The 25,042-nt window shown below is 52.7% G+C and overlaps 1 protein-coding gene across 5 annotated transcripts in view; it reads right to left on the bottom strand.

The window, feature by feature from the left end:
- Nucleotides 1–24,776, bottom strand: part of CCN4 (cellular communication network factor 4) — a 31,646-nt gene extending 6,870 nt beyond the window's left edge. For 2 of the 5 annotated variants that reach the window (XR_015140328.1, XM_086335576.1), the window contains exons 1-2: nucleotides 24,470–24,775; nucleotides 5,471–5,750 (exon numbers count right to left, since the gene is read on the bottom strand). Coding sequence is in view for 3 of the 5 variants with exons in the window: in XM_086335576.1 (XP_086191702.1) it covers nucleotides 5,471–5,750; nucleotides 24,470–24,541 (352 nt within the window). In the remaining 2 variants the exon portion in view is untranslated. Of the gene's footprint in view, nucleotides 1–5,470; nucleotides 5,751–24,469 lie in introns of all 5 variants that reach the window. The other 3 variants (XR_015140327.1, XM_086335575.1, XM_086335573.1) reach the window with 2 other exon arrangements.
- Between the last annotated feature and the right edge of the window lie 266 nt (nucleotides 24,777–25,042).

Raw genomic sequence — 25,042 nt, 5'->3', positions numbered from 1 at the left:
AAGCTTGGAGCTCCAAGAAAGATGTGGGGATACTGGGCTCTGACCAGCATCCCAGCCTTCCATGTCAGTCCCATTCTGAGGACGGTGTCTAGAAGTGCAGACAGAGATGCCAGGGCAGCCAGGGTGCTCACCCCAGGAGGGCTGGTCTGCCAGTAGTTCCAGTGTATCTCCTGGATTCACCTGAAGCTGAACCATCACCACCATCATCATGGTGTATCTCACAGGAGGGAAGGTTCTTGGTCACCCGACCCGCTTTGTGTTAGGCTTCCTTGCATTGCTGACTTCATCCCAGAAGGAAAAGGGACCATGTCATCACCTGCAATTTCACCTGCTGCACACCTGCGTCTCAGTGAGGTTGAGTCACACACCTGAAGAGACAGCGCTCGGCTCAGCGGAGCGGAGGGGACAGGATCACAGCCTGTGGGGATGCTGGGGTGACTGCTGGCTTTCCTGGGAGGTGATTGATCTGGGGGAGGAGGGACGGGCAGGAAGGGCGCTAACACTGCCCGTCCCATCTGGAGCCAGGCACCATCTGATAAGTAACCTCACGCAGTCTCACGGTGACTGTCCTAGAAGAGCTTTGTTTTCTTTCTTTGGCAGAGGGGGAGCTGGGTGGGTGAGGGGAACAGTGATTCATCTGCTCAAGGCCCCCCAGCTGGTGTCTGATGAGGCTGCACCCCCCCAAGCTCTGACTCCACTGTCCATTTCCTTCCATCGGATACCAGTAAAGGAGGGGAAATAGGAAAGCAAAACAGTGAGTGAATCACCTAGTGAATCACTCGTCTTTTGTTCTGAGTCAGCCTGGCCTCGCCCTCTCACTCCAGGGACAGAGTGCGCTCGTGTGTGTTGGTGGATGGGAGATGGAGTGCTGAAGGCAGTCTCTGCCCCTGGGTGTGGGAACTTTGGGTGGCAAGGGCACTGCTGGGTGCTGGGAGCCTTTGCACAGTGGTTCTCATTGCCAGCAGCACAATGGCACTACCCAGGGGGGCTCTTTAAAATCATGATGCCCACACCACACCCCAGTACCTGGGGGTGGACCTGGGCTTCGGTATTTTTACTTTTTTATTTTTTGGCCTTGGTAGCTCCGCAGGTGAATCCAGTTTGCAGCCAAGATTGGGACCATTTGCCTCCGGAAGTTGTTCACAGTCTCCTGGGAGGTTTGGGAGGTGGGGGCAAAGATGGATGGTGGATGGCAGCGATGGCCCTACCAGCGGACTCTGGCACCCCTTCCTATTCGGTTTCTTTACAGCTGATTGAAGGACCAGCTTCTGATCAGGTGGGGAAGCTGGCTGAGCCTCCTTCACCATTCAGACTTTCGGGTCCATTCAGGCATGACCTGGTGGGCTTTCCTCTTATTGAGGGACTTCTGGGAATTCAAGTCGCCTTGCTGTGCCACCCAGACCTTTACTCTTCTCGCTCCACCCCTGGTCAGCTTCCTGGGAGCAAGGACAGTGGGCCATGCCTTGTTGTAACCCCATTGATGTACCGTCACTAACCTGTGTTCATTATGGGTGAATGAATCAGTGGGTAGAGGGATGGAAATCAGGTGGGGTTAGCCCTACTCTGTATTGGGCTTCTCCCATGCATCAAGTACTTGACATCCAAACCACCCAAAGAGGTAGGCATTATTCATTGCATTTTCCTTGATGAGGAAACTGACATTTAAAAAGGTTAAGCAGTTTCCCTAAACCCATTGTGTTGGTTGATTATGTTGCTGAGGTTTGAACTTAGGTTGTCTAGCTTCAAACACCATGTGTGGATTTTCTGTTCCTTTACTCATCAGAGGAGGGAGTCAGAGCTTGAAACGAGCCCTGCCCCCCCAAACTCTGAGGATAACCCTAGACAAAGCTAAGGGGACGTTTACAAAGGAAATTTGAAGCAATATTCAAGAGCAACTGATCACATTTTAGGCTCCTGTGAAATTCTTTGTTTAGCCTCAGCCATCATACAGAGTTGATTCGATCAAGCTCCTTAAGTGACGTGCCCATGATCACGTAGCCAGCAAGTGGCAGAGCCAGGATTCAAAACCCCAAGCCTGTCTGCCTGTACATGTCATGATCGTTCCAGCAAACCACACTGCCCTCAATCCTGACCCAGTTGCACTGAATGCAGACTCATATTTGCACAACCAAAATAGCCAAACAGTTTAATTCGGAGGTCACTCTCTGCCCACAGATGTATTTAGCTTGGCTCATGGAGTGTGTTTTAAAAATGTTTTGAATGCGTTGCCAGAATTACAAATCATACATGAACCTGGATTTTGTTTTCTGGATTCTCTTGAAAGGTGAGTAGGCTAGACCAGATCAGGCTCCCTTTTCTGCCTGACCTCAGTGGCTAAAGGTTACGTGCATTAGTCTGCCGTAGTCCCCACCATGCCCTCTTTGAGTCGTTTACGGCACTCTTGCAATTTGGTTTTTACTGCCTTGTCCTGGCCTAATTACAAGCACATCGCTAAGGACAGATTTAGCCTGTCCTGGGGAATGTCCATTGGTTGTTGGCCATCTGCTAACAGATTTTTCTATGTAAATAACCTCTTCTTTCTTTTTCCCCTCTGGCCCCCAAATATCTCCTTCTCTATAGCTCTCAGACCCTGGACTATTTTCTTTACTGCATTAGGGTTCCATGAATTTAGACACTATGGCAGTATTTCTGAGAAGATGTTCCATAGAACATGGGGGAATCGTATGTGTGTGTGTCTGTGTGTATATGGTGTGCAGGTGGGTGATTGGGTAAAAATCTGCCTGGAAAAAAGTATTCACTGTGCAAACAAGTTTAAAAAGTCTTCCTATGATAGCTCTGTTTTTGGAATTTCACAATGGATGTGGACATTTGACACCTCTGAAAAAGTCTGTCCCCTTGTTGAACCTTATTTATTCCAAGGTCTGTAGACCTCTGTGACTGGAGAACCCTTGGCCCGTGCCATATTTATTACAGTATCCTGAAATCCACCGTCTGCTTTCCAAATGCAAGGAAAGAAGCTACACGGAGACTCATGATGAGGGGAACCGAGAGGCTATGTTGAGTGAAGAGGTGACATATAAGGAGGTAGGGGAGTGGAGTAGAGCGAGGTGATTTTCCTGGTCCTGGGTGGTAGAGACAGGCAGGAGAGGCACTTGTGGGTCTGCAGAGTCTATGGGTCCATGAGAGAATGTCTATAAAATTGTGGTGCCTGGCATGTGGTGAGGTGTCAGTGCAACTTTAGAGACTCATATAGTCACAATGAGTTGCCTTGAAGGACAGCTGTAAAGACGGAAAGAAAGGAAACAGTCCCGTAGAAGTGGAGGGGACTCTGGTGCAAGAGGGCTCAGCCTGGTCTCCTCACCTGGGTACAGGGAGAGAGTATGTGAGCGACTGTACACTGTGGCCGTCAGTCTCAGAGCCGAGTATGAGCGTCACCCAGGGAGCTTGTTGAAGGTTGTCGATTCCCACCCCCACTGCCAAAGAACTGGAGTGAGTGGGGTGGGGCTCAGAAAAACATTTTTAACCAACATGTCAGATGATTCTATGCAGATGGAATCTGCAAGCTCTCTTTGAACACGCTAGTTTGTGGGGCTAATAAGTCTCTGTAAAAGGGGGCAACATGGAAAGATGGGAGAATCAGTGATGGTTACTTGGAACGCAAGATGACTTGATATGAAGGTTGAAGCAGGAATTAATGTCAAAAGAGCAGAAGGAGCTCATAGATTAACCATAAATCCTAAGTATCTTGACTTGAAATTATATGTATAATCCTCATCAATGACACTTCAGGAAATATAATGAGTTAGCTGAAGATACGGAGAAGGCAATGGCACCCCACTCCAGTACTCTTGTCTGGAAAATCCCATGGATGGAGGAGCCCGGTAGGCTTCAGTCCACGGGATCGCTAAAAGTCGGACACAACTGAGCAGCTTCACTTTCACTTTTCACTTTCATCCATTGGAGAAGGAAATGGCAACCCACTCCAGTGTTCTTGCCTGGAGAATCCCATGGACGGAGAAGCCTAGTGGGCTGCAGTCCATGGGGTCGCACAGAGTCCGACACAACTGAAGCAACTTAGCAGCAGCAGCAGCAGCAGCAGTAGCTGAAGATAAGACAGTCTGCTGTGTGTGAACACGCAGAGTCATGGGCATGAGGAAAGCTTGATTCAGCCTTAAGGGAAGGAGTTCTTGAGTTTATGAGGCTTTGTGTAAATTTTCAGAAGTTAAGCTGCTGCCATGATGCCTATTTGGGCTTCCCTGGTGGCTCAGACAGTAAAGAATCTGCCTGAATGCAGGAGACCGGGTCCAATCCCTGGGTTGGGAAGATCCCCTGGAGAAGGGAATGGCTACCCACTCCAGTATTCTGGTATGGAGAATTCCGTGGAGTGTATAGTCCATGGGGTCTCAAAGAGCTGGACATGATTGAGCGACGTTCACATCACTTCCTGATGCCAGTTTACCTCTTTTCATCATACTGATCATGTATATTGAATAAACGCTCATATGATTCAAGATCATATGACTCAAGGCCAGCCCAGATAGAAGCAGGAGACCAGAAAGCCTCAGAAAGGGGGTCTCTGGGAACAACAAAGGAAATGATATTACCCTTTGAGGAGCAAACAAATAACAAAAAGCAATAGCCTCTCCCCCAGCATGGGGCTATTATAAAGACCAAGAGCAAGTAGAAACTCCAGGAAAAACAAAAAACTTCATAATAAAGGAAATCCAATCAAGTTTACTACCTCATGCTTCAGCAAAAACCATTTACATCGTCCTAATATTGTACATAGTGGTCAAATAGTGGTTTATAATAAAAAATGTGACAATGATATTGGAAGCTGCGGGAGGCGGTGTCAGGCAGTATTAAGGAGCTAAGTCATCAGCTATCATATAGGATCATGCACAGTTATAGATTGTGCACAGTTGGTATTTTAAGCTGATCAAGATATAACGGAAGAGATGCATTGAATAGTTGCAATTACCAGAAGAAAGGGCCAAAAAGTTAAAAGTGACTGTAGTGAACTAAAGGAACGTGGGTGGGTGGTAGGAAGAGATGGTTTCAGGCTGCTGCTTTTTGTTCTTTCAAGGTTACTGAATGTTTTAATACCAGATTATGTTCATTGACAATGTTACTAAAATATCTGGAACCCCGCAGGGTCCTGGTGCCTCTGGGAGGTCACGGGAGGCCTGCAAAGAGTTCTACCACGAGGAGAACAGAACCAGGCTTAGGTCTCTCCTGGTGGATCCTTCTTCCCTGGACTCGTCCATGGATGGAGGCCAGAGAAGACAAGGTCCAGATGCAAGAGGAATGCTGCGTCCCTCCCTGCTCAGCCTCTGGCCCATCATCATGGACTGGGGTCGGGGGGAGTGGGTTTGGGTACTTCCTGCAGAACCAAGCCTGGCCAGAGGAAGGGCTATGGATGGCGAAGGGGTGCTGCGGGCCAGAGCTGGGGGCTGGGGCTGGCCGATGGTGGGCGGGGCTGGCCGATGGTGGGCGGGGTCTCACTTACGTGCACACACGCCTACTGCGTACCTCGGGTGGTCCCCGCTGTAGTCGCAGTAGAGGCCGCGGTGGGGGTCGCAGACCGCAGCCTCTGTGCAGTTGTCCCCCAGCTGCTGGGCACACATCTTGCAGCACTCGCAGCCATCCGTGATGAGGCTGACGCCCAGCGGGCAGCGTGGCGGGGCCGCTGGGCACTCGCACGGCCACTTGCAGAACTGGGGGCGTGAGGAGGTGTCCTCCAGCGGGGCCGGGGTGGGGCCCATGACTGTGGGAGCTGGAGGGAGGGCCTGCGGGGGAGAGAAGATGTAAAGGAGGCTGCCCGGAAGAGGGGTCCCAGGCCAAAGGCTGGCGGTCGCCTCCCCATCTTCACGGGGTTCCAAAGGTTTACGTCACATTCCATTTCTCTGCCGTGCTTTGGGTGGCCAGACACCTCCTGTCTCCTCACTAGCATGGAGGAGCTGGCATTAGCACACGTGAAGCCAGCTGCCCGAATTCCCCTGCTTGGGCGTGCTGGGTCAGGCTCCGTGTCAGCTCTCTGAGCCCATGGGTGTCTCCTTCCCCTCTGATCATCCCGCTACCTGGGAGGTCAGTGAGTCGGCCTCCTTTGCAGATGAGAGAGCTGCGGCTTTGAGAAAATGCCTTCTGATGAGTCAGGCTGTGGGTGCAGCCCCAAAACCCGACTCTCTCTCCACCCCATTGCCCTTTTCTTTATGTCCTAAGGATCCACCCTCTCTGTGCTAAGGGTCCTTAAGAGCTGACTCATATATTTTTTTTAAATTGAAGTATAGTTGATTTACACTGTTGGATTAGTTTCACGTATATTCAGTTACATATATTAACTATATTCATTATACAAATGTGTGTACTGTGTACACAGTTACACACAGTGATTCACATTAGGAGGTTGGTTGGTTGGTTGGTTGATCAGAGGCTAAGTCATGTCTGACTCTTTGCCACCACTTGGACTGTAGCCCGCCAGGCTCCTCTGTCCACAGGATTTCCCAGGCAAGAATACTGGAGTGGGTTGTCTTTTTCCTTCTCCAGGGGATCTTCCTGACCCAAGATCGAACCTTTGTCTTCTCCATTGGCAGGCAGAGTCTTCACTGCTGAACCTGCAGGAAAGCCCTTTATACATAGTCTGTATGTGTTAATCCCAAACTCCTAATTTATCCCTCCCTCTTTCCCTTTGGTAACGGTGAATTTGTTTTCTATGCCTGTGGGTCTATTTGTTTTGTTAATAAGTTCATTTGTATCTTATTTACAGCTTCCACATACAGACGACATGCATATGTACAGCCAGGATTCGGCCAGCCGACCTGTCATCCTATTATTATCATTATTAATTCCTTTCCCCTCTGAGCACCGGGAAGGGGCTGCAGGGGGCGGCGGTGGCAGCGGGTGTCCAGCCTCGTGGTTCCTGCTGCTGGCCCGCTGTGCCCCCGTGGGGAGAGGACTGATCCTGTGTCCAGTGCCAGCCCTGTAGAGAGGGGTCTGATTTTGTGCTCAGTGTGGTGGACACCCACTCCACTTCTCTCCACCCATGCTCCTTCCCAGAGCCCCATTCCCATCCACGGGCAATATATTCATCTATATCCTGGCAGATATGATGGACAAGACAACAAGCGCATGGGGAATGGGAGATAAGCCCCAAAGAGCATTTCTGTGCTGCAGATGAGGCTGATGGAAAGGGAGGCGGCTCTGGGGCCATTATTACCAGCTTCAAACTGCCTGTATCTCAGAGATCCAGTCACCTGCCCAGCCCCTCCATCCTGGCCCCTCACTCTTTACCCTGGAGGAAACCTTGGCCCAGAGAGGAGGAGAATTGCCTGAGGATGGAGAGTGAGGACTGTAGGCACCTCCCAGCCATTTCCCCACCCCCAGGCTGGTGGTCCCTGCTGGAGAGGCTCCTGTCTAGGGCTTCTCAGCAGTGACTCCTGAATTCTGAGGTTAGCAGAGGTGGGGGGCTCCACAGACCGTCCCCTCCATCCTGAACCAGAGGAACCCTGCTCTGTGGGTTTAAAGATCTGCATTTTCATTCTTTGAACAAAACAGATGCTGAGCTATTTAGACAGCTTCTTTTCTCTCTTCCTGGAGAGGAAAAGAAAGAAAAAGAAAGTGAAGTCGCTCAGTCGTGTCTGACTCTTTGCGACCCCATGGATTGTAGCCTGCCAGGATTCTCCATCCTTGGGATTTTTCAGGCAAGAGCACTGGAGTGGGTTGCCATTTCCTTCTCCTGGAGAGGAAACCGAGACCCAAAGAGGCAGAGGGTGTCCAAGATGACATGCCCACGTCATGGCTTAGATACCAGTGACTCTCCCAGCTCTCATCTCTGCACCCTTGACCTCTGCCCACTCTTTCAGTCACTCAGTGAACATTTGCTGAGCTAGTTCACCGTCTTGCTTCTGTTTTAAGCATTTGAAGATGAACTTAAGCATCTCCTGTGGTACGGGACCATGGCTTATGGGAGAGATAGACGATAGAGGTGATTTATTACAACATGAGGCTGCATGGAGAGTGGGGGCACCAGGGCAGTCCCAGGAGCCCTCCAACCACCAGCGCAGGAAGCTCTCTGCTGAGGTGAGTGGTCCACATCCCTGCGCCCTTGGCTGTAAGAACCAGAGGCCAGAAGAGGTGGTGCAGATTGAAGGGCTGGATTAGTTGGGCTCTGGGTTCTAAGTTTGGCACCAGACAAGTGCGGTAAATGTCGATTTGAAAAAGGGCCTTTGAAAGTCAAAAACGTAAACCTTGATTTGAGGTTTTTGTCACCTCTATGCTTGGATTCAAGTGCTGGCAGGGGACAGATTGCTCTGGGGTTGGCAGTGCTGGTCTGTTTTCATCTGGAAGTCATTTGGTTTGCTTACACTTGTTTGCTTTTCCTCAAAAAACACATGGCAGAGCAAAACATCACACCCGTAAATCAATGAACCCACACACACAGGCACGCACTCACACCCTCCTCTTTCTGGCTCCATGGAGAGAGACTTGTCCTAGTCAGATTGTGACACCGGAGGCCTGGAGATTTATGAGAACCGCCCCCCGCCCATCCCCCGCCTCCGGGCCATCTCTGACAGCTCCTAGACCCTAGAGACCTATTCTTGGCACAGCAAACAAAAAAAAGCCCTCTCCTCCAGAAGGCTTGCGTGCCTTTTCCAGGTTGCTTTAGAAGTAGTGCTTCCTTCACCGGAATGTAAGCTTGTAAAGGGCAGTATCTGCGCCTTACTTCTATCTGTGGGCCTGAAACACGGTGCATGACCCATAGCAGGGCGGTGGAAGTGTCACCTGGTGGGATGGGGGATTGTTGACTCCAAAGGACTTTGGTACCAGTTCCTTGACTTTTCAGGACCTACCATCTTGGAGCCTTTTCTTTTCCAAGTTCGAGTGTCAAGAAGACAGCATGGGATCCAAAACAGTCAGAAGAGGGTTCCCTCTGTGTAGTTTTGACCTTCCTATAGTTCCTGACCTTCCTGAGCCTCGACATCCTTGTCTGTGAAATGGCCACAATAATGCCCACTTGGGGGAATTGTCGGGAGGGTGGGGGCATTGTGTACACAGAAGCACTGTGTGTGCAGATACTCAAAAGCAAGACTTTTGCACTTGCACTGCCATGCTTGTGCACACCTCCCTCACCCACAAGGCCCATCGCAGGGCCTGGGGGTCTGCACCCTTTGAGCTGAACTGGGATGGGTCCACAGGGTCACCACCCATCCTGCTGTTTCCATACCAAATTACAGCTCCCCAGAAGGAAGACTGCTTTTCAGTTGTGGCCGGGAGCCCCAAGGCACAGAGCTTCTCAAGGGAAGCCCCAGTGGAAACCCCTCTTTGGAGGAGTGAAGCAGGTGAGGGCGGCCTTGGGACGCTGGAGGGAAAGGGGCGGGATCCTCTGAGCCAAGCCCTTGCAGTTGGCGCCATCTAGTGGTAGGAAAGCTCCCAGCCCTAGGAGGTCCTTGATGAGAGCTGTGGGTGGGAGGGCTTTTAAAGGCAAGGCCTGAGGTCTCCTGGGATAGGTGCATGACCCTCTGAATCCTGACCGCCTTGTCTAGCACCCACATCCCAGGGAAGGTGAGTGCACACACACACACACACACACACACACACACACACACACGCACGCACATCAGCCATCTTGAGTGCCCAAGAGGTAATTGCACGTCCACCTGCCCTTGGCCTTGGCACAGGGACCATTGTAAGCTCACTGCTGTGTGCGGCCTACGTCATTTTTTTCTAACAGCAGAAGCTAAGGGTGAAAAAAGGGAAGGATAACAACCAGACAGCGAGGAGAGTATCTATCGTCCGGGGAGGCCGGAGAGAGTCAAGAACAGCCTTGGCTACTTCCAAACCGCAGCTGTTCACATGCAAGTCTCTTTTACGACGTGCTTCTGGAGGCAGACTCCCTGAGGATGCCACTGTGTTTATGGGGAAGACGGGGTGGGGCTGTGCCCTGATGCTGCCCAGGCCAGGCACCCAGGGCTCAGGCCCCTGCCTGGTTCTGTCCGCTCAGCCGCCGCCTCCATCAGCAGTGACCTCAGGGCAGCGCCTCTAACAGTCACTTCCTGGGGTGGCTCCCAAGCATTGCCACCTGTCAGAACCATCCAGGAGCTTTAATAAACACTGGTGCCTGGCCACCATCCCCAGGCAGCCAGACTGAGGCAGGATCCCGGGCAGGATCCTGGACCTTGAATATGGCCGAGGGTGAGAACCGCTGACCTCAGGACCTTGTAAGATACAGGTGCCTGGAGTCCACTTGGAATCCTCAGCTTCAACTCTTCTCTGCTGGGCCCGGAATCCGTAATTCATCCTGCGTCCCTGGTGATTCTTGTGGGAATGGGAACCGTGTCTTAGAGAACTGGGCCAGGGGAGTGTAAGGCGGGGGGAGGTTCTAGGCCATTTTCCTTTCCTAATGCGTGGCTTTTCTAGAACTGCACTTACATGCCTACCCTGCTGGCTGCTTGATCAGCCTGGACACAAAACAGCCCAGGCCGGCCCGCAGAACACATGCCATTCTGTGGTTTCATGGGGTGGCACCGGGCTCCGTGAGCGGGCCTCGTGTAGTTAACTGAGAATGGTTTACTTTGCTTTTCATGCTTTGTGAGAATGCATCTTCTGCATTGGCAGCTGGGTTCTTTACCATTTGAGCCACAAGGTGGAGCCTCTGGGGGTGATTGGATCATGTGGGTGGACCCCCTCATGGATTAGTGCCCTTTTGAAAGGGACCCCAGAGAGCTCCCTCATCCCTTCCACCACGTGAGGACACAGCAAAAAGATGCCAACTATGAAAAGGGGCCTCATTAGAATGTGACCATGCCGGCCTTGACTGTGGATTTCGAGCCTCCAGAGCTGTGGGCAGCAAGACTGGAAGCCGCCCAGCGTGTGTGGTGTTTTCCTCCAGCAGCCCAGGTGGACCGAGACCGTGCCCGATACTGCACCCTCTGGACAAGGAGGGCACTCAGTGGGCAGGTTCAAAGCAATCCATTCAATCATAGTTACTGGACAAACTTAAGCAGATTAAATTTAAGAAGGGAAAAACTAGAAGAATGTTCAATCAAAGACCCCATAGGAAACCCTGTGTGTATAATTTGGGGGTGATGTTTAGAAGTGGGCAGTGACTGAATTTTCTGATGTTCTCCAACTCCCTAAAAATAGATTCAGGAACATGTAAATCTATCCTTTGACTTTTACCAACAGTTTCACTTCATTTTTACAAAAGTGGGTGGTGATGGGAATGGTAGCAGCGAGTAGGAGGCTGGTGGTGGTGGGGTGCCGCCCAGGAGACCTTAATCATCCCGATAGATGAGGGAGCTGAACCCCACCGTCCTTGGAAGGTGTGTGCAGTTCATCAATGAGTGGGGCCCTGGGACCAGGAGGTAAGGGAGGGGCGTCTGCAGTGAGTGAACCCATTTCCCGAGGCTGTGTGACCTGGGTCTGGGCTCGCCCTCTCTGAGCGTCTGTGTACACGTGTGTAAAGCAGTGATGATAACAACATCCTCCAGCGGCCCTAACGAGCAGTTATAGCCTTTCCCCTATTTCACAGAGGAGGAAACTGAGGCCCATGGTGTTGAAGTAACTTGCTCAGGGTTTTGAAGCTGGGAAAGTGTCCCCAGAATATCCCTCCAGGTGACTTGTCACCAGGCTGCCCTACTCCCTCATTCATTCACATTTGTATTCAGTCATTCATTCCTCCACCCTCCCATCACACGCTATGCACTAAGCACCTCCTGCATGGCTGGGCTGGTATTCAGATGGACGCATGGTGGTCCTTACCCCATGGCAATCACAGTACAGACACATTTATAAGATTGCAACATAGGGTGGTGAGAGCTGCAATGCACTTGAGCCCAGGTTGCCAGGGATCCCCTAAAAAATATATGGGAGACTCTTATGGAGTTTTCAGGGACAGGATGCCGTTTCTTAATGCCTGAGTGCCCAGCACTGCTCCTGGCACACCCCGGGCAAGCACTCCATGAACAGAATAGTCCAGAGCTTAGCTTGCCCACTTGTGGGCAGCCACACCCAGATACTCCACCAGGGGGCAGGGTTGAGATAGGAATGGCCTGAGCCGGCCCCAGCTGGGCCCTGGGGGCTTTAAGGAAAGGGTTCCCTATTTGGAAGCAGTTTCTGCTCATTCCTTCACTGATAAGAGAGGTCTGGGGACAGTGGGAGGACGTGGACACAGGCCTGGGCCCAGAGCTGGGGGCACGCTGTGGTCTGCCCTTCCTGACGCTCTTATATCTTTGATGTAAGTAACAGGCAGCTACCACATGGGTTGGTGGACACATTTTCTGAGCTCCTCCTCCTCTGAGTGTACCCCTCGGCATCTGTACCCGGGGCCTGGGTGGGGATGCCCTGCAGGGGAGCCTCTGTCTTGAGCAGCTCTTAGCTCAGCCCCTGCAGGACACCTGGCCTGAATGTTCAGAGGACCCAGCCCTGCTGAGTCTTCCATGCTCACGCCCACACCGTCGGCAGGATCTCCAGGGACCTGGAGACCCAGGCACTGACTCAGCGCTGGCCAGGCTGCCCGTCGTGGCTGATGGAAGGTTTGTTGAGATTTTCTGCTAATTGGTTTTATCAACATGCAGTCTTGTGAGCTTCTGGTTGGGAAAGTAGCCTTTATATGGAGAAGATAGAAGCGGCAAGAAGCCAGAGTTCTTTCCAAACGATAAACCCTCAGGCATTCTTTCATTTATCAAATATATGTAAAGCATCTCCGGAGTTCTCAGTACAAAGTCCAGGGGAGCAGCCAGCCTCCCGAGGAGCCAGGAGCATGAACAAGGCAACTGCCTTACAAAGCAAAGGACCAGACACCAGCCCCCTGGGACAGCCCCCCCACAGCATTTTTGCAACCGAGTAGAATGGATTCTACACTTTTAAAAAGTTGTAAAAAACAAAAAGGAATATTCCACGGACAGCCTATAGTCCACAAAGCTTAGAATTTTTACTATCTGGTCTTTTTAAGGAATGATCACTTCCCCGGTGGTCCAGTGGTTGAGAATCTGCTTGCCAATACACGGGACACTGGTTCAATTCCTGGTCCGGGAAGATCCCACATGCTGTGGAGCAACTAAACCCGTGCGTCACAACTACTGAAGCCCACGTGCCCTGGGGCCTGTGCTCTGCAACAAGAGAAGCCAACACAGTGAGGAGCCCACGTACGGCCGCAGAGAGTAGCCCCTGCTCACCCCAACTAGAGAAAGCCAGCACGCAGCAACAAAGACCCCGCACAACCAATAAACTGATAAATAAAAAAGGAAACGGTCACTAACTTCTGCTATGTAGTGACAGAGCTATAAGTAAGCTAAAACCCTGACAGAGTGCATAGCAAGTGACGGGCATCTCTATCAGGGTTGCATATAATCAAAGTGTTCATTCTGTCAGAGGTGTGTTCAAACATTTACACATTTGGGAGAATAATAGAATGAATCTCACATACCTACCTCTGCTTCAATAATTATCAACCCTCCGTAATCTTGTTTCCTGTTACTCCTACCTACACACATACTTTCTCATTCTTGAGGATTTCAAGGCAAGTCTCAGACCTCATGATTTTACCCGAAATTCCTCAGAGAGTGTCTCTAAAATATGGAGAGTTTAAAAAAAATACCAGTTTTCATACCAATACAGTTGGTCACAATTTCATAATTTTCTCTGTAGTGAATACTTAGTCCACAATCAAACTTCACTATCTCAAAGCTTCAAAAAACAATCAGATGGTTTCTTTGAATCAAGAGCAAAATGGTCTACACGGTCTGCATTTTGCCTTTTGTGCCTCTTCTAATGAGTTTCTGCTCTAAGTCATCTAATCCTCGTGCCAGCCCTGAGTCATCTCCCCCAGTTTACAGATGAGTAAACTGAGCCACAGAAAGGTCAGATCATTTGCCCAAGGCCACACACAAACGGCAGAGTTGGGATTTGAGCCCAGTATCAGTCTCTTAAGGCATCACACTCAGGAGCCCCACTGTGGGTTTTCTCAGCAGAGTCTAGCAGGGGCTGCAAGAGCTGGATGAGGAGGGAAGGGGTGGGGCTGTGGAAGCAGGGAGGACTTCCTGGAGGAGGAACCATTTGCTCTGCATCTTTAAAGGATGAGTGAGAATAGACCGGAAAGGCAGAGAGAGGGTCCAAGCGGAGGAATGGCAAGAGCAGGGAGCGAGCAGGAGCTGCAGCATGGCATGGTGCAGGAGTGACCAGAGGTCACCGTTGCCAGGGCTTAGGGTCCAAGGACACAGAGAAGGCAGACAAGGGCCACAACAAGATGACCTGAGGGCCATGCTGGGGTGTGTGAACCTGCTGGGGGAAGATGGGGACTTTTCCTGAGTCAGTCAATCCATCCCCAATGCCAGGCGATGACCGGAACAACCGTGCGAGGGCTGCTGGTGGTCCCTGTTTGAGAGACGGGGAAACTGATGTCCACCAAGCTTAGAGACACAGCCAGAAAATAACACACTTAGCTCTGACTGTGGGCCTCGTCCTCCTCCTATGAACTCCAAGGGACCCTTTCTAGCCCAATTTCCAGTTCATTCGATTCACTGGGAGGACCGGAGAGCGGTCATCCCAGGCTTGGCTGTGATGGTAGCCATGGGCCGGCCAGGGAAGGGACCAGCCCTGGAGCAACAGCCAGGACAGACACGGGCGGGAGAAGTTGCCTGCATTGAATTCAGGCCTGTTCCGCTTAATATAAGGGAGGAGGCACCAGTTGTCGGGTAGAACAGAGGTGACCATCTTCAGCTCCTGCGGCCAGACCTGCAGTGGGGGTCCCTGGGTTCCAGTCCCCAGATCTGCAGTGGGGGTCCCTGGGTTCCAGCCCCCAGATCTGCAGTGGGGGTCCCTGGGTTCCAGCCCCTAGATCTGCAGTGGGGGTCCCTGGGTTCCAGCCCCCAGATCTGCAGTGGGGGTCCCTGGGTTCCAGCCCCCAGATCTGCAGTGGGGGTCCCTGGGTTCCAGTCCCAAGATCTGCAGTGGGGGTCCCTGGGTTCCAGCCCCCAGATCTGCAGTGGGGGTTCCTGGGTTCCAGCCCCCAGATCTGCAGTGGGGGTCCCTGGGTTCCAGCCCCCAGATCTGGAGTGGGGGTCTCTGGGTTCCAGCCCCCAGATCTGCAGTGGGGGTCCCTGGGTTCCAGTCCCCAGATCTGGAGTGGGGGTCTCTGGGTTCCAGCCCCCATGCTTAGACTGGCTCCAGGTGAGCCGCTTGCTCCCCGACAAGGCAGGCTGGGGTGAGGCAACCTCTCTGGCGCCATCCAGCTCTGATGTTGCCGGCTCGCTAAGCTGGCCTCAGATAAGGTCTCCCCTCCCCCCACGGCTGGAGCCCAAGCCCTCCCTCTTCCTCCTCCTGGATGGGGCCCTGACTCAGGCAGGGAGCACAGGACATGAGCAAGGGGCTGGCCCACAGGACCCCCTGGGGAGGGGTGACACCCCCCCACACACCCGGCCCTGCGTGGGGAGCTCAGGTGTGTTCTTGAAGCCTGGATTGCAGGGAGGTAATTAAACTGTGCCTCAGTTTCCAGCTCAGTAAAGTGGGGATGATACAGGATCCTGCCAGTGACTCCGATGCCTGTGGTCCTCAGCGCACCATGAGGGCCCCACGAGGGCTGGCGCTTTGATCCTTTCAGAGCTGAAGTTCGCATGTGTCAGGACACGGCTACTTGGAGTATGGGGCCAGAAACAGGTGGTGCGTGCATGTGTGTGTGTGCGTGTGTGTGTGTGTGTCTGTGTTGGGGGAGGCAGATTTGAACACCAAAGGCAGCAGTAGGAAGGACAGATAGACAGATAGACAGCTACCCCCCAACCCCCCACCATCCACGCAGCACCCACCCACAAGCTTCTGCGGTCCAGGAGCTCAGAAAAGCTGAGAAGGCCACATTTGCAACCCTAAGTACCCCCATAGTCACTCTCTCATCGCGACCCCCAAGCTCCTTTCCGACGCACACTCAGCACCCGGCCTGCGGTCTGCATCTGTCACTAGGGCTCCGCAAGTGGGACTCTCAGGTCCCTTGAGTGGATGAGAAGCTGAGGCCTGGCAGGGAGCGGGGAGCTGGCCTTTAGCCCCCCTGGCTGTGCGCTGCCACCGTCCCTGGGCCCCCACTGCATCCTGCTGAGGGCGCGGGCAGAGCGGCTTTCTTGACTCCACTTTCAGAGAAAGAGATCGAGGCTCAGAGACCAAACCCCGAGCCTGGACTAGAGCGGAGTCTTCTGACTCCTCGTTCTGGGCTCAGGCAGCAAGCCTGTGGTTGCAGCTCACTCGGTCAGTCCTCTCAGCAACCAGCTCCAGGCTTCTTTGTCAGAGTCCCTCCTTCCCCCTCCTAAGCCTCCACTTAGAAAGGCCGGTGCGGCTCCGCTCTCCCCTCCACCCTACCCAGCCACCCAGGTTGGCTTCTGGTTCTGTTTATTAATTCATCCATGCATTGGGCACCTATACCGAGTGTTACAGTGACAGCAAGCTGGGTAGAGACAGTGCCAGGTCCCCAAGTGCCAGCACAGCTGGGGGCAGGCACAGCACGTGCCAAGGCCCTGGGGTTTGTCTTGCAGGAGGACAGGGTGTCAGGAAGGCAGCTCACAGGAGAGGCAGGGCCGGCTGAGAGTGCCAGCTGAGTGGTGTGTTTCTTCCCCCCTGAGTGAGAACAAGGACTGTGAGGGCCCACGGTGGGATGCCAGCTGCTCTAGCTGGCGGGGGAGGCCAAAGGAAGCTTCTCAGAGGGGTACCGGTTACAAAGACATTGTTCCACGATTCGAGAAGGTGGGGAAGGCATTTCAGGCAGAAGGGACAGCAAGGGCAAGTACACAGAGGTGGAACACTCGAGTGTTTGGGAGGATGGCCCTCGAAGTTGGAAAGAAGGTGAAGGAGGGCGGTCCCAGAGGGTGAGGCTGGAAACCACAGTTAGGCTCGTCTCAGAGGAGGCAGTACAGCGACGTTCATGGAGCGCCGTCTGCTCCAGGCTCTGTACTCAGCATGACCCATTAAGAGGTGGATGTCCTGGGGTCATGGATGAGGAAACTGAGGCTCAGAAAGCTCGAGGTGATCCGTCTGAATTCAAACTCTGTGGTTGACTCCACCTCATTCCAAGAGCAAAATCCATTCTCTTACTGCCAAGCTTCGTGTGTGGACTTGCACTTGTGGTCCAGTGGGAATCCTGTGAGGTGTTGGGACAGAGGGCTCAGCCAAACCAGGGTCCAGCTCCTCCTGGCAGCAGGGAGGAGTGGGGAGCTGGAGGTACTGGGTGGGGAGGTTAGGGTGGAAAACGGCCCCAGGTTTCTGATGGTAGGGGTGCAGATGGAGGCATTACTCATGGAGATGGGGACGCAGGTGGGACCAGGCTCTTCAATGGTATTTACAAGGATGCTTCTCAAGCTTGCAAGACCTCAAGGATCGAGTGTGGTGAAAAATGTTAATACTCCGGAGTTCTGGGCACCTGCACAGCCCGCTTGGCAGTGCCAGGGGAGCTGGCACTGGTCTTTGCTGTAGCATCTGGGGATCCTAAGGACCAGGCCTGACCAGGTACCACTGAGATGGTGGGACCCTGGGAGATTCAGCTGGTGGTACGTTTTCCAGTTTTATGAAACCAGGGGGTACACTCTGAGGGTCAAAAGAGGAGACTTGGGCCAAAGGGAGAATATCTGGGGACACCTTGAAGGGAGGACACACATGTAGAGGGACATCCCGGAACCTCGACTTTTGGGGTGCCAGGCCAGCAATGCTCCTAATGGAGGGGCAGTGGCAGGAGTCCCCCCTAAGAATCACAGCAATGAGCCCTGCTTCTGGCCCCCCGTGAATGAGTGTGGCCCTAGGATGGGGTCGTGGCTCCAGCTGGAAGCAAGTTTGGGGTCAAGTCCAACCTCCTCATTTTCAGTATTAGCAAATGAGCACCACGAGGGTGAGTGGCTTGTCTAAAGTGACAGAGATGACTAGATGACCGACTCCCTGGACAAGTCCATCCTTCTTCAAGAGCAGGATCCAAATTCCAGTGCTCTCAGGATGCTCCCTTCCCCCTCAGACCAGCTCCTCCCTTCTCCCACCCAGCTCTGGGCAAGATCAGGGCACATGGCCTTTCTCTGCACCCTGAGACTCAACACAGGTTCTGGGATAGGGAGAGGGAGGGAGGGCCCCTCCCTTCCTGTCCTTCGGGCCCGGAATCTCTTTCCTTCTCTCCCACTCTCATCCCCACCAAGGCTGAGCAGAGTCATGGTCCGTGCCCCAAGCCTGGACTTGCCTCCTGATTAGGGGGACAGGGTGAGCAGATTTTATCACCTCCCCTGGAATGCCCATCACTCACATCCGAGAGGCCCTGTTCCTTCTCTGCTTCTGTCTCTCTTCCCCCACCCTTGCCCCCCAGGTTGGAAGAAGGAGGAGGAGAGCTGGCAGATTATCAGGAAGTCAAGGCTGGAGGAGAGACCAGAGTCTCTCAATTCAATGGTTTTAGAAACGATGTGTGCATAAGAATTATCAAGGTGTCAATTCATGTACGCTGGTGAGGGTGGGGAGGTCTCCTCAGGGATTCAGGCTCTGGGGCCCCAGAACTGATTTTTTCTCTCTCTCTTTCTCTCGCAGTCCTCTAAGCTTCCCTATTAGATTTTCAACACACTACTCTGAGCTAAAAGTCTGTCTCCAACACATGAGCCATCCTTGATGGTGGGGACTGAGCTGACAGAGTCTGATCACTTCTCTAGACACAGGATGGGGCTGGGCACAGAGCAGGCCTGTTAGCATCCATGGAACAAGTGAATGGACGAGCTAAGGAAATCTCAGTCATTGTCAACCTGACTCAGGGTTGGAAGATGCAAATCTCAAACCATCATCATCCTAATCACTGCCATCGTGTTACCATCGCCATCAGCAGCAGCACCATCAGCATCACCATCATCATTATCACCATCAGCAGCACCATCAGCACCATCAGCACCATCAGCATCATCATTACCGCCACCAGCAGCAGCACCATCACTGTCATCATTACTACCACCAGGAGCATCAGCAGCACCATCAGCATCATCATTACCACCACCAGCAGCACCATCGGCATCACTGTCATCATTACCACCACCATCAGCACCATCAGCACCATCAGCATCATCATTACCACCACCAGCAGCAGCACCATCACCGTCATCATTACCGCCACCAGCAGCACCATCGGCATCACCATGATTACCACCGCCATCAGCACCATCGGCATCATCACCATCATCATTACCACCACCAGCAGCACCATCAGCATCATCACCATCATCATTACCACCACCAGCAGCACCATCAGGACCATCAGCATCATCACTGTCATTACCACCATCACCAGCAGCATCACCATCGTCTTTACCACCACCATCAGCACCATCAGCAGCATCACCATTATCATTACCGTCACCAGCAGCACCAGCAGCACCATCGGCATCATCACCGTCGTCATCATATTTTCTTCTCCTATCTGATAACCCAGAAGTCTTCCTTGACTCCCTATACATGTACTGAGAAGCTGGCCAGGACTTGGAACCCTCGCGATCTTCCAAAGATCAGCTCAGCAGTGAACCCAGCACTGTCCACCAATTGCTCTGCCCCTCTTCTTGCCCACCTGGTACTGAGCCTGGGGTCTTGATAAACCTCTGATCACTCGTTTGGATTGGCGCACTTGTCTGCAGCCAGTGCTTCCACTCAAGATGGGATGCCCCTCCCCTGCTGTTTGGAAGGAGGGTCACTTCCTACTCCCCCGTGGCTGTGGTGGGTCTTCGTGTGCTTTACCTCTCTTTCACTCTTTAATCATGCCAAGAGGGTTAGTACCCAAGAAGCAAGTACTAATGTTATGCCTTTTTTATAGATGAGGAAACTAGCTCAGAGAGGCTAGGTTACTCATCTGAGGATGCACAGCTTGGAAGGAGGGGAGCTCAGTATTTCCCCCTCCCCACTATAACCTTTCTATGTACTCTTGTGCCTTTTCAGGCCAACTCAGTCTAGTCAAACATAATGTGAGTTCCAGATGGAACTGTATATTTTCCAGCAGTCATACCAAAAAGCAAAGGTGAAATTTATTTTAATAATATACTTCATTTGGCCCAATATATTAACAGTATTATCATTATTATCAACATCATTATCAGTATTATCAACATGGTATCAATAGAAAAAATCATCATGAGAATTTTGCAGTCTTATATTCACACTGTGGATTTTACTCTTACAGCTCAGTTGGGGCCAGCCACATTTCAGGGGCTCAAGGACCTCATGTGGAAGTGGCTACTGGCTGGACGATGTAATGAGCCTGATCTAGACTGTCATGAGCCCGCCTTGTAGCTGTGTGGTTTTCAAGTGAGTTGATGTATGTAGATGCTTGGGATTGGGTGCCTAGAACACAGTGAGTGCTGGGTCAGTGTAAGCTCTCGTCATCATTCATGTTTCTGAGACATGGGAGGTGTTGAATGACTGACCGACGCACTGAAGCCCTGCCCCAAACATCCGCAGTTGCAGGGTTCTCTTGAGAGCAGTCTTAGCCTGCTTTACTTCCCGGGTTGCGGTTGGCATCCTTCCCGTCTCCTCCCCGGATCCCACCCTGGGCCATGGCTGGCTCACCTCCCCGCCCCCACATGTAACCTACGGGGTGTGTAGCAGCCCCTCCCCACGTTCAGAGAGATGGCAAAGGTTCCTGAGAGGAATTCCAGGGTTTCTGTTTGTACAGACAGCCTCCTGGCGTTTGGCTGCTTTGCTGGCATGGGGCAGGGGCCTTTCCTGAAACCTGGGGAAGGGAGGGGAGGGGAGTCCGCAGATGGCCTGGGGGTGCTGCTCAGCCTGAGGTCAGGATCTGGTCTCCCACGGAGCCCTGTTCTCATGCCCAGTCCAGAGAGCGAGCCCTGGCCAAGGGCCGTGCCCAGGTGGAAAGTGTCTGTCCCAGCCATGCTCTTGCCAGCATCCTGGGCCAGCGTCCAGCAGGAGGGGCTCAGAGCCGGGAGCAGAGCGTCCAAATTGCCGGAAGGGGCTCTGGGCAGGGAGCTGGTGGGTGTGGGGCCTGGGGTGGGGTTTGAAATGCTAGCTCAGGTCCCTGCTATAGACAGGGGATATAAAGAAGGCATCTCGCTGATGCTCCTGTAATCTTTTAGAAGGGAATGTGCCACTTATCCGGAGCCACATTATCCTGTAGTCGATTCCAGAGGCTGAGAGTGGGTTTGTGTTTCACACCCAGCTCAAGCATCCTCACGCCATGGGGATCTATACCTTCAGACAAGCCACAGTCACTTACACACATGCACACACACACGCACACACACACACATGCACTTGTACCCCTGTGCACACCCACACACATTTCTATGGGAGAAGAGACATGAGTCTCAGCCTTACACAGACTATCAGAGACCTCACATGTGCCCCAGAATTTATTAGCACAGCATTTGTGTTCAATCCCTGGGTCGGGAAGATCTCCTGGAGAAGGAAATGGCAACCCACTCCAGTCTTCTTGCCTGGAAAATCCCATGGACGGAGGAACCTGGTAGGCTATAGGTTCCATGGGGTCGCAGAGTCAGACATGACTGAGCAACTTCACTTTCTTTGTGTACTGGTCATGTGCCACTGATACACTTTCCTCGATCAGCTCTGTGTTCACTCCTCGGCCCCAGGGAGCTTGTGAGGGGCTTGGGTTGTCAGCCCCGATTAACAAGAGAAGACACGGAGGTCCAAGTGGTTAAGGGACCAGCCAGTGGAGGACCTGTACCCAGCCTCGCTCTCCTGGACGGCATCACCCCTGTTGCCTCTCGTTCCCATGGAGAGGCTGTTCCTTGCCTCTCCAGCCTAATAGGCTCGGTAGGGGTGGGGACCCTGTGCTTCTCACGTCTGCACAAGGACACAGGCCAGGGAGGCAGGAGGCTGCCCTGCTGAGAGCTGACCTAGGTTCAAATGTCAGTCCCACTGATTGCTAGCTGTGTGACCTTGGGCAAGTTACTGAACCTCTCTGAGCTTGAGTTTTTAATCTACAAAGAAGGATGATTATATCTGCTTAACAGTGTTGCTATGAGAATTTAGGAGATGCTTAATAAAGACTCATAAGAGAGTAGACTGGAAACATATAACTACCATACAAAACAGATAGCCAGTGGGGATTTGCTGTATGACTCAGGGAACTCAAACTGGGGCTCTATGACAACCTAGAGGGGTGGGATGGGGTGGGAGGTGGGAGGGAGGTTCAAGAGGGAGGGGAGATGTGTATACCAATGGCTGATTCATGTTGATGTACAGCAGAAACCAACACAATATTGTAAAGCAATTATCCTCAAATTAAAGATAATTAAATTTTTAAAAATATCATTTGGATGAACTGAGGAAGGTCTTATGTATATAAATAGATAGCATTTGATGCAGGAACGCCCCCCACCCCCAACAATGTAAGCCGTTTCTCTTAGCACATGGGAAGTCCTCGATACATGTAGAAGGGGGAATAAAAAAAGCAAAAAGATGGAGAAACAAGGCCTGCCTGTGGATCACCTTTATCATATGTTACATTCCCGAACATACTTGGCTGTGTTTCTGAGCTCTCCGCCCTGTCCAGCTCCTGGATTTATCTCTTCCTGTGCTGGCTTCTTCCTCCTTCAATTACAGAACTTTGATAATGTTTTACTCTCTGATGCGAAGCTTCCTTGGCAGTTCTCACTGACTTTTTTCTTCCATATAAACATTTATCATCATTTTTTTTTCCTTTAAACACCCCCAGGACCCTGAGTGGACTCACAGTGCCCTTATATGTGAGCTTGGGGAAGATGAGCATGGCTGGAACCTGGCTCTAAAGCAAAGTGCAGGTTGACAGTATGCGTCTCCCAGCCCTCGCTGGGGGCATTAAGGCTCTGTCTGGGGAGCTCCTGAATCACACAGCAGTGTTAGGGGATTACCGTGGGTCCCCAGAGAAGGTCCCGGTCAGGAGGAGAGGAGAGGTACCCCGTCTCCTCTCAGAAGCCTTCCCTCAATCCTGCTGTTGGATTCCCAGCTCCTGTGCTGCACGTCCCCTCAGCTGAGCCTGTGGACCTGTAGCCCCTCTTTCCCAGGGGAGAAAGTACCTCCCTTCTGAGGAGGTGCTCGGTGTTCCCATGTACTTGGACACCCCTCCCCACAACATCTCTCTCTCCTCCTCCTCACTCAGACCTCGCTACCATACCCCTCTCACCTCTTCTCCATCCACCCCCTGTCCTCCCAGACACAGCAGCTCTGAAATAAAGGCTGCTCACCTCCTGGTTGCTCGGGTCTGCAGGAAAGAGTGGCATTTGGCAAAAAAAATCTAAGTTTGAATGCTTCCACTTACTGATGGTAAGACCCTGGGCAAGTCCCCGGCTTGCACTTGTCTCTATTTCTTTCATTCATAAAATGGGATTAATATCCTTTTTATTTGGTTCAGCACCAATTAGTAGGCGAGAGCCACACAAGGCAGGGAGGATTCAACAGCGAGTCACCAGCTCTACCTGCCCACATCATGCACTCTACCGTGCTTGGAGGAACACCCATCTCCCAGCGCCTATGAGCAACTGGCCCATGGTCAGCTCTGAGCCTCAGATCTGGTTGAATCAGAACCTGTGTCTTTGAGCCCACGGGCAAGTAGCTTACCCCCTCCAGCCTCAGTTTCCTCATCTGGAAATGGGGCACATCAAATCCCAAGAAAGCTGTCTGTGGGAGTGGGTAATGAACTCCCTCCCGCCGTCCTCCACCAGCCTCTTGGCCTCACTCCTGGCAGCAGGCCCTGGCCCGGGCCGTGGGCTCTTGGACTCAGAAGCTCTTTGCAGCTGCTCACCTCCTGCCCGCCCTGTGCCTGCTCCCCGCCCCGAGCCCGCTGCCTGGCTCCGTGCTGCCACGTGTCTCACTCCCTGGCTTCTCGGAGGTGCAGACCTTCCTCCCTTCCCCTCGGTGTGCCCCAGGATGGAGGTGGGAGACACAGAACGCTCCAGGTCCCCCTGAACCAGCGGGTATCTTCTATAGGACCCAAACGTGCATGCTTCATAAACTGTAGAGAGCTGTGCAAGCCCAAGGCGGTTGTGGTTGGAGAATCCTCACGAGTCCTGTGGCACAAGTGAGCGCTTTTGTTGAAAGCTGGCCTTTTCCTTCCAACTTTCCTTGGTCTTTTCCACCCCCTCTTGTAGTATCTCCAACACTTGGAGACTCATTTTCCAAACCCAAAGGCTAGAAGTCTAACAACAATCTTCCTCACTTTACGCTGCTCAGAGAGAGTGAGTGACTAGCCCGAGGTCACACAGCGAGTCTGGGCAGACCTCTGCTTGGAGTCCAGGCCCCCTGACTACCATTTCCTCCGAGTACCCCCTTTCTACTGCATTTCAGGTGGGAAATAAAGGGCATAGAAGTCCTGTTTGGTTTGATTCCCAAGGTACTGGCCGTGATCCCCGTCCTGCCAGGACCAGCTGTCCCCAGCAGCCCAACTCCTCACCCTGGGGCTCACCCTGGCTCCTCAGTGGACACTTCCCTGCCCGCCCCCCAACATTGCAGCCCTTCTCATCCCGCCCACCCACGCAGCAGGGCCGGTGGGGACAGTGCCCCTCGGGGCAGGACTCACCGTGGCCAAGGTGCTGCCCGCTGCTGCTGCTGCTGCCACTGCCACCAGTGTCCAGGGCAGTAACCACCTCATGCCTGGAGGTCGGTGGCCAAGGCATCTACGGAGTAGCCCAGAGGATCCCGCCACTTCTCGGGGGAGTTGGACCGAGACTGACCTGGCCCATCAGAAGTGCCAGATACGCCTCTTCCCGCAGCCCTCGGGGGGTTTTATTAAAGCAAGATCTGACGTCAGGGTTAAGGACAAACCCTGCATTTTCCTCTGAAAAACTTTTCCTGTCTCTTTCTTTTTTTTTTTCTTTCTTCCCTCTGTCCCCACCTCCAACCCAAGCTTGGCCAGCCTCCCCGGCTCTGACAGCTCTTAAAGGGAAAGTTACAGGGCTGTGATTTCACACCGGGGGTGGTAAAACCTCACAGAAGGAACCGGGGTCATCCTCCCTGGGCATTTCTCAAAGGTGGGGAGGGGGAGCCAGTGGAGGGTACCAGGTGGAGGCGGAGATCCAGTTTCAGGGCCTGGCTCTGGCAGGGGCTTTGAAAGCACTCCCAGTGGAGAAAATCAACTCCCTCCCATTCCCTC

Source organism: Bos grunniens, chromosome 14 (genome assembly GCF_055505025.1).
Source record: "Bos grunniens cultivar Pamir isolate PY7600 chromosome 14, Bosgru_T2T1.0, whole genome shotgun sequence".
NCBI lineage: Eukaryota > Metazoa > Chordata > Mammalia > Artiodactyla > Bovidae > Bos > Bos grunniens.
This window is presented reverse-complemented; position numbering and strand designations above follow the sequence as displayed.